We start from the raw sequence: 16,389 nt of genomic DNA, 5'->3' as shown, positions 1-16,389 counted from the left end.
ATTGAGACCTGCTGCATCAGCATCACTGAGACCTGCTGCATCATTGAGACCTGCTGCATCACTGACCTGCTGCATCATTGAGACCTGCTGCATCACTGAGACCTGCTGCATCACTGAGACCTGCTGCATCACTGACCTGCTGCATCACTGAGACCTGCTGCATCACTGACCTGCTGCATCACTGACCTGCTGCATCACTGAGACCTGCTGCATCACTGACCTGCTGCATCACTGACCTGCTGCATCACTGAGACCTGCTGCATCACTGACCTGCTGCATCACTGACCTGCTGCATCACTGAGACCTGCTGCATCACTGAAACCTGCTGCATCACTGACCTGCTGCATCACTGAGTCCACTATGACCAGCTGCTACTTAGATTAAAAGGGAATTGAATTGTTTGTCCTGACTCTATGATAAATTATATGTATTTAGGACTTTAAAGAAATCTTCATGTGTTCACATTTTGAAAGAACACAAAGTTTTTGCCATGATAACAGACAATGCTTCATATCTGGATGTTGCTTCAAAGAAGCTCCAGATTGTATAAACTGGGTGTTCCACACACATGTTGAGCCTGACACGCAGATGATCTCTACAATCAGAACAGTTGACATTAGAGTCACACGTTCAGGTTGTGACCACATGTGGAAGATGATCACAGTCTGCTGCTCCTCTGTGACGGAGCTGCATTCAGAATGATGGGAGAGACATGAAGTCAGAGGTGCAGATATCACCGTCCTGGGAGATGAACATGTCAGATGAGGATGAACACCTCACACAAATTGTTCCCACATACAGCTTATTCAGTTCCCCCAATCGCGTAGTTTCTGTTCTTTCTTTTCCAGATGTCCCATCATGGAGCTGCATGTCTCTGCTCTGTGATTGTCGTCTCCACCAACAGTTCTTCTCTTGTATCTCTATTCTGTCCTTTTCTCTCTCTGCTCTCCTCTCACCCCAACCGGTCCAGGTAGATGTTCTCCACCTCTGAGTCTGGTTCTGTCGGAGGTTTCTTCCTGTTCAGAGGGAGTTTTTCTTCCCTCTGTTGGAGGTTTTTCCCTCCTAGCTTGTGTGGGAATTGTTGAATTGTTGGGTTTCTCTGTATAATGTTGTAAAGTCTTGCTGTAAGGACTTTAATGTGTTAAGTGCCATGAAATAACCTGTGTTGTGATTTGGCGCTATATAAATAAAATTGAATTGAATTGAATACAGCTCCTATAATGTTCCTGCTAGAATGAATCAAGTATTTATTTATCTAGAGTCAAATGTTTCAGTCAAACAACTTGAAGAACATACAGTACATCTTCTACTGCAGCCGGACAGAGGCTAGATGGATGAACACAGTGTAAAATCATAGAGAACATTTCAGTGATGAGTCCTTTAATATCCACGAACATAATGTAGTAACTCACACCTCAGCCATGTCCTCTCTCACATACAAGTGTGTGTGTGGGTGTAAGGTGGTGGTGGTGGTGTGTGGGTGTGTGTGTGTAGGGGGGGTGTGGGAGTTATAAATAAATAACCTTTCCATTATCAAGTTGTGGAAAAGAAAAACAGGGAGTTAAAGTTGTGTGAAAGTCAATGTGTGTTTTAACGAATATAACCAGTAGAAGGAAGATGAGCCTCTGAGACGACGTCTGAGCTCTGATTTGATCTATAAAAGATGGACGGGTCAGTGGTGTTGACAATCACTGAGACAGTCAGGATACGACAGATTAATAACTGTGTTCAGCTTTAAGTCTTTGTCTGACACAAAGTCCAGAGGAACAACATGAACCACAACACTCAGTTGTTCCAGTGGGCTCAATGAAGACGACCAGGAGGACAAAGACACAACGCTTCTGGAAGGACGTCCTCTGGACACTAGACCGAACTGGATCTTTTTGTTAACTCCCATCAGCTCTGAGTTCACAGAGGAAAAGATGAAGTTCTCCAAGAACAGAACATAACATCATACCTGCTGAGGAATATGGAGGAAGTTGGGTTCTGTTTCTATGGAACATGGGGGAGGTTGGGTTCTGGTTCTGTAGAACATGGAGGAGGTTGGGTTCTGTTTCTGTGGAACGTGGAAGAAGTTAGGTTCTGTTTCTGTGGAGCATGGAGGAGATTGGGTTCTGTTTCTATGGAACATGGAGGAGGTTGGGTTCTGTTTCTGTAGAACATGGAGGAGGTTGGGTTCTGCTTCTATGGAAAATGGATGAGGTTGGGTTCTGTTTCTATGGAACATGGAGGAAGTTGGGTTCTGTTTCTATGGAACATGGAGGAGGTTGGGTTCTGTTTCTGTTAAAAATGGAGGAAGTTGGGTTCTGTTTCTGTGGAACATGGAGGAGATTGGGTTCTGGTTCTGTTGAACATGGGGGAGGTTGGGTTCTGTTTCTATGGAACATGGGGGAGGTTGGGTTCTGTTTCTGTAGAACATGGAAGAGGTTGGGTTCTGTTTCTGTGGAACGTGGAATAAGTTGTGTTCTGTTTCTGTGGAACATGGAGGAGATTGGGTTCTGTTTCTATGGAACATGGAGGAGGTTGGGTTCTGTTTCTATGGAACATGGACGAGGTTGGGTTCTGTTTCTATGGAACATGGAGGAGGTTGGGTTCTGTTTCTGTAGAACATGGAGGAGGTTGGGTTCTGTTTCTATGGAACATGGAGGAGGTTGGGTTCTGTTTCTATGGAACATGGAGAAAGTTGGATTCTGTTTCTATGGAACATGGAGGAGGTTGCGTTCTGTTTCTGTAGAACATGGAGGAGGTTGGGTTCTGTTTCTATGGAACATGGGGGAGGTTGGGTTCTGTTTCTGTAGAACATGGAAGAGGTTGGGTTCTGTTTCTGTGGAACGTGGAAGAAGTTGGGTTCTGTTTCTGTGGAACATGGAGGAGATTGGGTTCTGTTTCTATGGAACATGGAGGAGGTTGGGTTCTGTTTCTGTTAAACATGGAGGAAGTTGGGTTCTGTTTCCGTGGAACATGGAGGAGATTGGGTTCTGTTTCTATGGAACATGGAGAAAGTTGGGTTCTGTTTCTATGGAACATGGAGGAGGTTGGGTTCTGTTTCTATGGAACATGGAGGAGGTTGGGTTCTGTTTCTATGGAACATGAGGGAGGTTGGGTTCTGTTTCTGTAGAACATGGAAGAGGTTGGGTTCTGTTTCCATGGAACATGGAGGATATTGGGTTCTGTTTTTATGGAACATGGAGGAAGTTGGGTTCTGGTTCTGTAGATCATGGAGGAGGTTGGGTTCTGTTTCTGTAGAACATGGAGGAGGTTGGGTTCTGTTTCTATGGAACATGGGGGAGGTTGGGTTCTGTTGCTGTAGAACATGGAGGAGGTTGGGTTCTGTTTCTATGGAACATGGGGGAGGTTGGGTTCTGTTTCTGCAGAACATGGAAGGGGTTGGGTTCTGTTTCTGTGGAACGTGGAAGAAGTTGGGTTCTGTTTCTGTGGAACATGGAGGAGGTTGGGTTCTGGTTCTATGGAACATGGAGGAGGTTGGGTTCTGGTTCTGTAGAACATGGAGGAGATTGGGTTCTGTTTCTATGGAACATGGAGGAGGTTGTGTTCTGTTTCTGTTAAACATGGAGGAAGTTGGGTTCTGTTTCCGTGGAACATGGAGGAGATTGGGTTCTGTTTTTATGGAACATGGAGGAAGTTGGGTTCTGGTTCTGTAGATCATGGAGGAGGTTGGGTTCTGTTTCTGTAGAACATGGAGGAGGTTGGGTTCTGTTTCTATGGAACATGGGGGAGGTTGGGTTCTGTTTCTGTAGAACATGGAGGAGGTTGGGTTCTGTTTCTATGGAACATGGGGGAGGTTGGGTTCTGGTTCTGTAGAACATGGAGGAGGTTGGGTTCTGTTTCTATGGAACATGGGGGAGGTTGGGTTCTGTTTCTGTAGAACATGGAAGGGGTTGGGTTCTGTTTCTGTGGAACGTGGAGGAGGTTGGGTTCTGTTTCTGTGGAACGTGGAAGAAGTTGGGTTCTGTTTCTGTGGAACGTGGAACGTGGAAGAAGTTGGGTTCTGTTTCTGTGGAACATGGAGGAGGTTGGGTTCTGTTTCTGTAGAACATGGAGGAGGTTGGGTTCTGCTTCTATGGAACATGGAGGAGGTTGGGTTCTGGTTCTATGGAACATGGAGGAGGTTGGGTTCTGGTTCTGTAGAACATGGAGGAGGTTGGGTTCTGCTTCTATGGAACATGGAGGAGGTTGGGTTCTGTTTCTGTGGAACGTGGAAGAAGTTGGATTCTGTTTCTGTGGAACGTGGAAGAAGTTGGGTTCTGTTTCTGTGGAACATGGAGGAGGTTGGGTTCTGCTTCTATGGAACATGGAGGAGGTTGGGTTCTGTTTCTATGGAACATGGAGGAAGTTGGGTTCTGTTTCCTTGGAACATGGAGGAGGTTGGGTTCTGTTTCTATGGAACATGGGGGAGGTTGGGTTCTGTTTCTGTAGAACATGGAAGGGGTTGGGTTCTGTTTCTGTGGAACATGGAGGAGATTGGGTTCTGTTTTTATGGAACATGGAGGAAGTTGGGTTCTGGTTCTGTAGATCATGGAGGAGGTTGGGTTCTGTTTCTGTAGAACATGGAGGAGGGGTTCTGTTTCTATGGAACATGGGGGAGGTTGGGTTCTGGTTCTGTAGAACATGGAGGAGGTTGGGTCCTGTTTCTATGGAACATGGGGGACTGTTTCTGTAGAACATGGAAGGGGCTGGGTTCTGTTTCTGTGGAACGTGGAGGAGGTTGGGTTCTGTTTCTGTGGAACGTGGAAGAAGTTGGGTTCTGTTTCTGTGGAACGTGGAACGTGGAAGAAGTTGGGTTCTGTTTCTGTGGAACATGGAGGAGGTTGGGTTCTGCTTCTATGGAACATGGAGGAGGTTGGGTTCTGTTTCTGTGGAACATGGAGGAGGTTGGGTTCTGGTTCTATGGAACATGGCATGGAGGAGGTTGGGTTCTGTTTCTGTGGAACGTGGAAGAAGTTGGGTTCTGTTTCTGTGGAACGTGGAAGAAGTTGGGTTCTGTTTCTGTGGAACATGGGGGAGGTTGGGTTCTGTTTCTATGGAACATGGGGGAGGTTGGGTTCTGGTTCTGTAGAACATGGAGGAGGTTGGGTTCTGTTTCTATGGAACATGGGGGAGGTTGGGTTCTGTTTCTGTAGAACATGGAAGGGGTTGGGTTCTGTTTCTGTGGAACGTGGAGGAGGTTGGGTTCTGCTTCTATGGAACATGGAGGAGGTTGGGTTCTGTTTCTGTGGAACATGGAGGAGGTTGGGTTCTGCTTCTATGGAACATGGAGGAGGTTGGGTTCTGTTTCTGTGGAACATGGAGGAGGTTGGGTTCTGTTTCTATGGAACATGGGGGAGGTTGGGTTCTGTTTCTGTAGAACATGGAAGGGGTTGGGTTCTGTTTCTGTGGAACGTGGAGGAGGTTGGGTTCTGTTTCTGTGGAACGTGGAAGAAGTTGGGTTCTGTTTCTGTGGAACGTGGAAGAAGTTGGGTTCTGTTTCTGTGGAACATGGAGGAGGTTGGGTTCTGTTTCTGTAGAACATGGAGGAGGTTGGGTTCTGCTTCTATGGAACATGGAGGAGGTTGGGTTCTGTTTCTGTGGAACATGGAGGAGGTTGGGTTCTGGTTCTGTGGAACATGGAGGAGGTTGGGTTCTGCTTCTATGGAACATGGAGGAGGTTGGGTTCTGTTTCTATGGAACATGGAGGAAGTTGGGTTCTGTTTCTATGGAACATGGAGGAGGTTGGGTTCTGTTTCTGTGGAACGTGGAAGAAGTTGGGTTCTGTTTCTGTGGAACATGGAGGAGGTTGGGTTCTGTTTCTGTAGAACATGGAGGAGGTTGGGTTCTGCTTCTATGTAACATGGAGGAGGTTGGGTTCTGTTTCTATGGAACATGGAGGAAGTTGGGTTCTGTTTCTATGGAACATAGAGGAGGTTGGGTTCTGTTTCTATGGAACATGGAGGAGGTTGGGTTCTGTTTCTGTGGAACATGGAGGAGGTTGGGTTGAATTGCTGTAGAGTCAGGTTGGATCCGGGTGGTCTTACCTGTAGAGTCACCCGAGGCTGCGTCAGGTTGGTTTCGGTGGAGGCTCTTCTCTGGGTGGTCCGGCCGCGGGGGGAGTGCGCTCCGCAGCGGGCAGGACAGACCTCACTCAGTCCCTGCAGGGTGTTCACTCAGGGAGACATTCACAACAGGAGGGAGGGGGCGTGGTCAGAGCTGCACAATCACGTGTCGTATTTATAAAGTGTAACAGTGACGTAAAAAGACCTTCAGAAGACTCCCTCTGATTCTGTACAGGTTTTATTCAGACTACAACAGGTGCCCCACCCCTCTGCGGATTAGTGGTATGGTCCTGCTGCGGGTCTACTCAGTGCTGTCCGCTGCAGCTGATCAGTCCACCTGGAGACAGAGCAGCACCGAGGAGCCCAGATCAGAACCAGCTGACCTCGGAGGATGACTGCCCCGCAGAGAGGAGACCTTTCGGGCCCGGAGAGGAAGATCCTGCAGGTCATCGCTACAGGTAGGTCCGTTGAGCTGCTTCTGTCCTCCATCTGTCAGCTCTGAGGACAAACATCTTCTGTAGTTTACATCTCACAGCAGCAGGTCCGTTCAGACCCAACATCACATCACAGTGTGATAAATTAATATCTACCAGGAAGATCAAAGTGTTGACTGTACGTGAACAGTGTGTTAGCAGGAGAAGCTGTGGGAGTCTTGGTTCAACAGTAAACAGGCCCACAGGGATCCAGACTGACTCCTTATCTTCATTCTGACAGTTTCAGTCTCAGCAGGTAGTGTTTGTTTGTGTTTACAGGAGATGTACAGGAAGCTGCTCAGCTGCTCAACAGCCAACAAGTACGAGTCAACTGTTTGGATGAGGTATGAAGGACTGTTCACGTTTTCATGGACATTTTACTGCAGACACACTGAAGTCTAGTTATGTATGGAGTAACTAAACTGCCCCCCACCCCACCCCACACACACACTTTCTCCCAGCAGTGATGTCACTGTGACATATGCTGTCCATTGTGATGGACATATGGAGACGACTGCTGAGAGGACAGGCAGCCCTCCAAGCTGTGTCATAATAGAATCACTTCACGTATCTGACAGGCTGTCTGTCAGAGTCAGGTGTCACCTCATCACTGTCACCTCCAGCAACACACACATCATGTGATCAGCAAACAGGGTCTAAAGCAGGGGTGTCAAACATACGGCCCGGCCGGATCCGGCCCGCCAGGGGTCCAGCTCGGCCTGCCAGATGACTTTGCTAAGTGTGAAAATTACAGAAAGACATAAATTGCATTTCTATGAGAATATGGAGGTTTATGAGTACAAACATTTTGTTATTTTTGTTTTAATCGATCCAGTAATTGCTTCAAAAACAGCGTAAATGCGACGTCTGCTCCGGAGGAAGAAGCGCTCGGTGCCACAGGCAGCAGCGCTCGCTGCTCGCTTTGTGACGCGTTTGACATCAAACGCGTCACAAAGCGAGGGAATCTGCAGAGGAGAGCCGGGGCAGATAAACAGTGGGCTGATGTCTGAGTTTTTGCTCTTTATGTTTCTAGTTTATTGTAGAAAGACCTTAAAACAGGGTTTATTATCCAGAAACCTTCACCAATGATTTAAACAAAGAGAAATATTGTCGTTATGTATGCTTTGATTTTACTGGTCTAGCCCACTTGAGATCAAAGTGGGCAGTATGTGGCCCCTTAACTAAAATGAGTTTGACACCCCTGGTCTAAAGGTTTCTGCTGTCGTTCATAAAGTGTCTGCAGACCGAATTACAGTCTAAATAAACAGTCAGTGACAGTTATTGATGAGAGGAAACATACAGGAGAACACTAGTACACACACAGAACGCACACAGAACACAATCACAATCTGATTTATCACCAAGTTTGTACACACCTGCAGTTTGTCCTGGTTTTGTGGAGTCACACAATCACAAAAAAAACAAATACAACAATATGTACTAATGCAAATGTACACGGTGTAAACAGGAAGTGTCCTGGAGGGACGGCAGGTCCTGGAGGTACTGCAGGTTTCAGGTCCTGGAGGTTCTTGAGGGATGGCAAGTTTCAGGTCCTGGAGGTTCTGGAGAGACGGCAAGTTTCAGGTCCTGGAGGGACATCAGGTTGCAGCCAATCGGCGTCTCAGCAGAGAGGACGATGCGCTGCAGTCTGTCCTGGTCCTGGTCAGTGACAGCAGAGTAGCAGACGCTGGGGGGGGAGGTGGAGGTGGACTCAGTGATGACGGTGGAGAAGTGCACCATCACTGAAGGCAGGTTGAAGTTATTTCTCTGTGGAGCCTTCTTGGTGAGGATGATGATGTTCTGCTGGGTGATGAAGGAGCAGGATGCAGCAGGACTCCACAGGGTCAGCTGGTAGTCACTCATGGTGATGGAGGAGGTGGAGCTGGGGTCTGTCTGAGGTCCACCTCCACCTCTATGGTCTTCAGCTCCACCACATGGTCTGTCTCCCTCCTAGAAGACTCCTCCCCCTCAGAGATGAGCTCAGTGAGGGTGGAGTCGCTGCGGACTTCAGACTGACCACTTCGTGGAGCAACAGCTCTTTACAATTCAGTAGAGGTCAAGGATGCCACCTGCAGAAGAACTGGTTCTGATGATGTGTGTTCCCAGCTCCACCTGCTGCTTTCTGTCAGACATTTGGTCAGTGATCCACCAGCAGGTGGAGTCATGTGCAGCTGGGAGAGCTTGTCCTGCAGCAGAGCCCAGCTGAAGTCCACAAACAGGATCTGATAGGTCCCTGCAGAGTCCAGGTTCTGGAGGAAGAGGTGGAGGACCTGTTGGATCTGCAGGGTCCAGGAGGGGTCTGTAATGAACCTGAGGTGGGATAGCACAAAGCGCTCAAATGTTCTTTGTGTGTGTGTGTGTGTGTGTGTGTGTGTGTGTGTGTGTGTGTGTGTGTGTGTGTGTGTGTGTGTGCGCGCGCGTGCGCACGCGCGTGTGTGCATGTGCGATACATGAAATGTATCACCTCCTGAGGGTGGAGATGATGATTCTGCTCTCATCATGTTCCTCTCGTCCTCCTGTGTGATCAGCGTCCGGTCATGTTGTCCTCTGCTCCTCCAGAACGGCATGACTCCTCTGATGCATGCAGCCTATAAGGGCCGCGCAGACATGTGTCGTCTGCTGCTGCAGCACGGGGCCGACGTCAACTGCAACCAGCACGAGTATGGATACACTGCCCTCATGTTTGCTGGCCTGTCAGGTACACCTGTGTGTCACTTTTTATTGATGGTATCTGGTCTAACAGACAGATTTACTGGAAGTCATGGCTGGTTTCTAACTATCGGATCTGTGTTTGTCCTCCAGGGAAGACGGACATCACCTCCATGATGCTGGATGCAGGAGCGGAGACTGACCTGGTGAACTCTGTGGGGCGCACTGCTGCTCAGATGGCAGCGTTTGTAGGTGAGAAAGACTTCACTGGGTTTAGTCTGCTACTGAGAGTCTACTGAGAGTCTATTGTATGAAATATTTACCACATGTATGACCCATGTTTATCACATGTATGATGAATGTTTATCACATGTTTGACACATGTTGCCACATGTTTATCACATGTTTATCACATGTTTATCACATGTTGCAATACATGACAACATGGAAAATATGTGGAATTGTTTACGTGGTAATCTACAGACTTCACACATTACACCAGGAAAAGGTTCCAAAACTACAATATACATGTTTCCCATGTGAACAATCACGTGTCATGTGGTCACTTGTGATCACAGTGTTAGCAGATGTGAAGTTCCTGTGTTTTTTCTCTGAGGATATACTCTCTTAATGGGTGAACTCTCCTTCCAGGCCAGCATGACTGTGTGACGGTGATCAACAACTTCTTCTCGCGGGCGAAGCTGGACTACTACACAATCCCACGGGGCTTGGAGAGGGAACCCAAGCTGCCTCCCCGGCTGGCAGGACCCCTACACAAGATCATCATGACCACCAACCTCAACCCGGTCAAGGTGAGGCCTACTAGGAGCTGAAACATTCATATCAGGTGGTGAACTCATGGTGTTGTTATAAATGTAAAACCTTGGAAAAAGTCTCCAGCACTCTGGATTGTTTTCTTGTTCTCAGTCATAAGAAGTTAATTTATCGGGCTGCTCCACAGAAAAGGCTCATTAAACATGAGTAAAACATGGATCAGCCTCGAGTAAGTTTACAGGTGTCTGCTGAATACATTTCCTGCCATTAAATGTTGATGTTTCTTTTATTCAATAGTCATGGGGTCCCTAACTCATCATGGATCATTATCTGTGGACCGTCAGTGTTCATAACACATCCTTTAGAAGAGTTGAAGCAGATCGATGGACTGATTATTTTATTCACAAATGCAAACCAGTTGAGACATCAAAGTTCACGCAATCCATTCTGGAGGGACCTCAAATATCTGTTCAAAAGTTCATTCTAATTATTCTCAGTGTTTTTTATTTTCCGAAAAGTGATTTTATTCATCAGAGTGTACAGACTCCGCCTGGTGATGCTCTGACTGTTCTGCTACCGGGAGGTTTGTATTTTTGTTTTTGTGCAAGTTCCTGCAGCTCCTGCATCTGTTGCCCTAAAACATTTGCACAGATATCTGTGGTGCCCAGAAGATGAAACACTTTGGCTTTGGTGACCTTTGACCTCTCTTCTTGAACCATCATAAGAAGTTGTGGTTTTGAGAGAAATGCTTCATCCGGGAATGCGTGTCAATAAAGTCCTTAGCATGCTAACAGCATCACTGTAAAAACTGCATGCAGAGCATCACAGAGCTGCTGCAGCTGCAGACTCCTAGTTCTATTTTAGGGTCTGTTAGTTCTATTTTAGGGTTGGTTGTTGGTCCTGAATGTTTCTTCATTGTTTGTTCATATGTGTTTATGATGCCCCGTCTGATGTGTTCTACAATGTATTAAACAAATCTTAGTGGTACCGGCAGACGAAGATGACGAAATGACGAGATCACGGCTCTCTGTTCCTCTGTCAGGGATTAACATCCCGCTTCTTTTACTGTCTGCCTCCTTGTCAGTAATGAAAAGTTCCTACATGGATTCATGGTGTATGCTGTATCATGAATATATCCAGAACACACTCTCCCCTCCCTGCCTCATTAACACTAACACTCACCACAGCTCCGTCCAGACAGTGTTTGACTAACCAACTGTCCGTCTGCCAGATAGTGATGCTGGTGATGGAGGACCCTGCGTTGGTGAACGTGGCCGCTCTGGAGAAGTGTTACCAGGTGATGGATCTGCTGTGTGAGCAGTGTGTGAAGCAGCAAGAAATGAACGAGGTCCTGGCCATGAAAATGCACTACATCAGCTGTGTGCTGCAGAAATGCCTGGCCTTCCTCCAGAAACGTGATGACACACTGGACACACTTGTCAAGAGGTGAGGCTTCTGGCTGGACTGAGTGTCCTAAGTTCTATCAGATTTCTTCCCTGAAGTTAAGTTGGATGATTAGACGCCACATGGTGGTGCAGTGGTTAGAAGGTTCTGTGTTAGCCTCGGCTGGACTCTGTACAGTTTATATGTTCTCCCTGTGCCTGTGAGAGTTTTCTCCAGCTGCCTCCAACTGTCCAAAGATTGATTGATTGGTATGAATGAGAGCAATAGTCTGTCAGTATGTCTGTTGGTCCTTTGATGAACTAATGACAAACCTGCCTTCATTCAAAGTCCAGCCCCTGGATAGATGGATGGGTGGATGGGTGGATGGATGGATGGATGGATGCTAAATAGATGGATGATGGATGACGGATGATGGATGGATGGATGTAGATGGATGGATAGATGGACGTAGATGGATGGGTGGAGGGATGGATGTAAATGGATGGATGGATGCTGGATGGATGATTGATGAATGGATGGATGTAAATGGATGGATGTAGATGGATGGATGATTGATGGATGGATGTATATGAATATAGATGTAAAGATGGGTGGAGGGATGGATGGATGCATGATGGATAAATTGATGATGGATGTAGGTGGATGGATGGATGTAGATGGATGGATGGATGCTAAATGGATGGATGATGGGTGCTGGATGGATGGATGGATGCTGGATGATGGATGGACACTAAATGGATGGATGATGGATGCTGGATGGATGATTAATGGATGGATGATGTAAATGGTCAGATGTAGATCGATGGATGAATGGATGGGTGTAAATGGATGGATGTAGATGGCTGAATGGGTGTATGTAGATGGATGGATGTCAATGGATGTAAATGGATGGATGGATAATGGATGGATGGATGGATGTAGATGGATATAGATGTAAGGATGGGTGGAGGGAGGGATGGATGGATGGATGATGGATAAATTGATGATGGATATAGATGGATGGATGATGGATGATTGATGGATGATGGATAAATTGATGATGGATGGATGGATGAATATAGGTGGGTGATGGATGTAGGTGGAGCCCCAGTGATCAGTCTGGCTCTGCCCCCTGACACCATGATATTGCCATCAGTTCTATAGGAGTCCCACCAGGTTCATCATGTTGTGTTTAATGACCCACAGAGAGTGTAGTTAAAGTCTGTGTTAAAATAACACTCCTGACCTTGTTGTGTTGTCTCCAACCTGCGGGGGGCTCCAGCCTGTTGAGGGGGAGAGACAGCGACGGCTTCCCTCAGTACCAGGAGAAGTTCATCCGGGACTGCATCAGGAAGTTTCCTTACTGCGAGGCCACGCTCCTGCAGCAGCTGGTGAGGAGCATTGCACCGGTAGAGATCGTAAGTGAAGAAGATCGTTGCAGCGTTGAAATAATGTTCAGGAGGAAGAGTGATGGAGCCGTCAGTGGTACTGATAATAGACGTGTCACACATCACTAATTCTCAATTACGATGACAGAACTTGAACACACCCCTGCATCTTGTTTCCAGGGCAACAACCCCACAGCCTTCTCCGTGCTGATGCAGGCCCTCACCGGTCAGATGACGTTCGTGGATGCTGACTACTGTGCTACCTGTGGGGAGAGGGGGGCAGATAAGAGGTGCTCCCTGTGTAAAGCGGTAAGTGTGATGAATGTGAACATCTGTAATGTTATTCATCAGAGTTCTTCTGGGTGATCTGACTCAGATCTTTGCCCTGTCCTGAAGGTGATGTACTGCAGCTTGACGTGCCAGAAGCTCCACTGGTTCACCCATAAAAAGATGTGCAGGGTTCTGCAGGAGCAAGACGCCGAGCTGGAGAGGGACACGCCGCGGCTGAAGGAACTCAAAGGTGCTCATCTTCCTCTGTGCTCTGGCACAACGCAGCAGAACCTCTGAGCACTCTGTGATGATCTTTACTGATTCACTGATCATGAGTGGGATTGATTAAACACACAGGTCCAGTACTCTCTGATGCACTCTTGTCCATCATGCAGTAACACCATGAAGGCGTCTGTTCAGCCAGATGAAACCTCAGATTATTTTGCACCCTAAAGATTCTTCTTCAGTGTCCTTCAGAGAGCTGCTGCTGTTTTTAAGACAAAGGTTGCTGGAACAATTACAAATACAACCCCGTTCCCAAAACAGTTGGGACGCTGTGTAAAATGTAAATAAAAACAAAGTGTAATGATTTGCAAATCATGGAAACAAATATTTAATTGAAAATAAACCAAGACAACATTTCAAATGTTGAAACTGAGAAATGTTATTGTTTTATGAAAAATATTTTCTTATTTTTAATTTGATGGCAGCAACACATCTCAAAAAAGTTGGGACAGGGTCAACAAAAGACTGGAAAAGTTGTGTAAAGATTAAAAAAAACACCTGATCAATATCTAACAACTAATCAGGTTACCATGGCAACAGATCAGTAACATGATTGAGTATAAAAATATAATTTCAGAGAGGCAGAGTCTCTCATCAGTGAAGATGGGGAGAGGTTCACCACTCTGTGAAAGACTTTGTGGAAAAATAGTTCAACAATCGAAGAATAATGTTCCTCAACGTAAAACTACAAAGAATTAGTGGATTTCATCGTCTACGGTTCATAATATCATTAAAAGATTCAGAGAATCTGGAGAAATCTCTGAACACAAGGGACAAGACTGGAAACCAATATTGGATGGTGGTGATCTTCAGGCCTTCAGGCAGCACTGCATTAAAAACACTATTCTGGAGTGGAAATCACTGCATGGGCTCAGGAACACTTGTGAAAACCATCGTCTGTGAACACAGTTCATCGCTGCGTCCACAAATGAAGGTTAAAACTCTCCAAAGAAGAAACCAGATAGAAACACGATCAGAAACACCGCCGCCTTCTCTGGACCGAGATCATTGAAGATGGACTGAGGTGAAGTGGAGAACTGTCCTGAGGTCTGATGGATCACAATCTGAGGTTCTGTTTGGAAATCATGGACGCTGCATCCTCCAGGTTAAAGAGGAGAGGGACCATCCAGCTTGTTATCAGTGCTCAGTTCAAAATAATGTGCAAAACATTGCATTCTGAGTTGTATTTAGGTTTACATTACTGGTGACACCAGTAAAGCTCGGACCATGCTCAGTCTTGTCTCCTCACAGCTGAGGGCCACAAAGAGGGGGAGTGGAAGGGAGTGTATGCAGAGACCTGCACTGATTGTAGATTGAAGTTTAATTGTGCACGCTGTGGTACTGTGTGTTGAGTCGGATCATGTTCCTGGAAAGATGCTGGCTGAGCTGCTACAAACGCTGCTTATTTTAAAACCTGCAGGTCAGCGTAGTTTCTAACTTGCTTCTTAACTGTTCAGCTTCTAGTTCTTAAATATCACCGTTTTAGTCAGAGACAGTTGAACTCAGGCTGAGTTCGTGCCCACACAGCAGCAGATGGTGAAGTGGGTTGTTCCACTGTTTCACCTGCAGAGCTGCGACAGGTGAGCCCTCTGTGATGCTCTGCCGCTCCAACCTCTCTGTCTCTGCTCCCTGTTAGATGATGAGAGCGACCTGGTGATGGAGACAGCCAACTTCCTGCAGGAGCTGTGTCTGCGGGCGGAGGAGAAGGTGGCTGCTGCTGGAGGCTGCCCTGCAGAGCTGCTTGCTCGTCCCTCCAGCTCTGTGGACGGACTGCCCTGCTCCCAGGACTGAGGCGCAACAACTAGCCCGGGTCCTGAACCATGCTGAGTCAGCTCTTTCTGTGAACATTCAAACACTCACACATGGAGAGGCTCAAAAACCACATTAGCAGGATGCTTACTGTTTATAGATTTATATAATTCACACACGCACTTTTAGATGATCAATAATATAAAGGATAGAGGATGACTGTAAATATAAAGCCAGTATCTCCGACATCAGACCTCCAGCCTCTGACCTCTGTGGCTCTGTAAATGAAGGGAACACCTGACTGAACCTGTGAGCTGCAGAATGATCCTCCATCTCACTGAAGGTCACAGTTCCTCTGCTGGGGAGGAGGAGGAGCGATTCTGCAGCTCACAGGTAGATTCTGTCAGATCAGTCTGACCTGAAATGAGCTCAGGGCCGCAGCATCAGTGAAGTATCAGGTGTAAATCTCTTTATCTTGTTATTCTGTGTTAGCAGCTTGTGAATGGCAGATTATTTAGTTGTTATTCTTACACTCCTGAATATTTCCTGGAGGGACAGACTCTAGTTTTAGTGGGTTGGTTCAATCAGTTTTAAGAAAACACACGTTTCATCTGCGTGTAGAATCAGATGCAGCTCTGAGTCTCATAGTTAAATAACAGCTGACTGTTTCCTGAATGTAAATGTCCTGGTGTCAGCATTTAACCAGGTAAACCTCACAGAGTGGACAGTGTTTGATGCAGTGATGTGTACCTCATCATGTGTTTCTGAGCTCTAATAAAATGGAGTTATTTAAAACACTGTCTGCCTTCATCAAATGAATAAAGTCTGCCTTCATCCGAAGGACTGTGTGAAGTTATTTACACAAATATAATGAAGTGTGTACCAGGTTTAACGTGTTTAAAGTCCTAACAATGACCTCTCAGAGCGACACCGTCCAACTGAGAGAAGTGTGTATCAGAAGCTGTCTGCAGGTGTGATGCTGTATTTACCACATAGACCCAGTGCTAACAGACTGGCTCTACTCCAGGTGAGCTGGTGGAGCTGCTGAACACACTGACAGCACAGGTGACGCTGTTAAAGTAGAAATCAGGGGCTTCTTGTATTTTCTTTGTTTACACTCATTTTCTTACCTTTGTGTTCTTTAATGTTCTGATGTGTGCACTTTCGATCTTCACTGTAGAAAATAGTAAAAAAATAAATAAAGAGAACACAGTGATTCCATACTGTTCACTGGTTCTCTAAAGGGTTCCAGTTCCCCTCCTAAGCCCTGTTTGTAACATTACACTAGTTCCACCACTAGATGGCAGCGTGTTCCTTCTCTGATCCTCAGGTGAAAAGTACTTACATCAACACTGATGGACAAACCTG

At 46.6% G+C, this 16,389-nt stretch overlaps 1 protein-coding gene across 2 annotated transcripts; it reads left to right on the top strand.

Moving 5' to 3' along the window:
- The first annotated feature begins 6,386 nt into the window (after positions 1-6,386).
- Positions 6,387-15,816, top strand: LOC138634064 (ankyrin repeat and MYND domain-containing protein 2-like). Of its 2 annotated transcripts, none has more exons than XM_069720671.1 (10): positions 6,387-6,508; positions 6,803-6,867; positions 9,083-9,221; positions 9,326-9,424; positions 9,824-9,984; positions 11,178-11,392; positions 12,612-12,720; positions 12,898-13,026; positions 13,114-13,237; positions 14,909-15,816. In XM_069720671.1, exons 1-10 carry the CDS (start codon positions 6,442-6,444, stop codon positions 15,061-15,063), a joined length of 1,263 nt encoding a protein of 420 aa, XP_069576772.1. In that variant the 5' UTR covers positions 6,387-6,441; the 3' UTR covers positions 15,064-15,816. The 2 variants fall into 2 exon arrangements, with proteins under 2 accessions (XP_069576772.1, XP_069576771.1); XM_069720670.1 differs by having other exon boundaries at positions 12,612-12,747.
- Positions 15,817-16,389: the final 573 nt, after the last annotated feature.

This window comes from Brachyistius frenatus, unplaced genomic scaffold (assembly GCF_029030835.1).
Source record: "Brachyistius frenatus isolate BFR_SWC_R1_liver_20210118 unplaced genomic scaffold, ASM2903083v1 Contig_245, whole genome shotgun sequence".
NCBI lineage: Eukaryota > Metazoa > Chordata > Actinopteri > Embiotocidae > Brachyistius > Brachyistius frenatus.
Note: the sequence above shows the minus strand (reverse complement) of the source record. Positions and strands in the feature narration are given on the sequence as shown.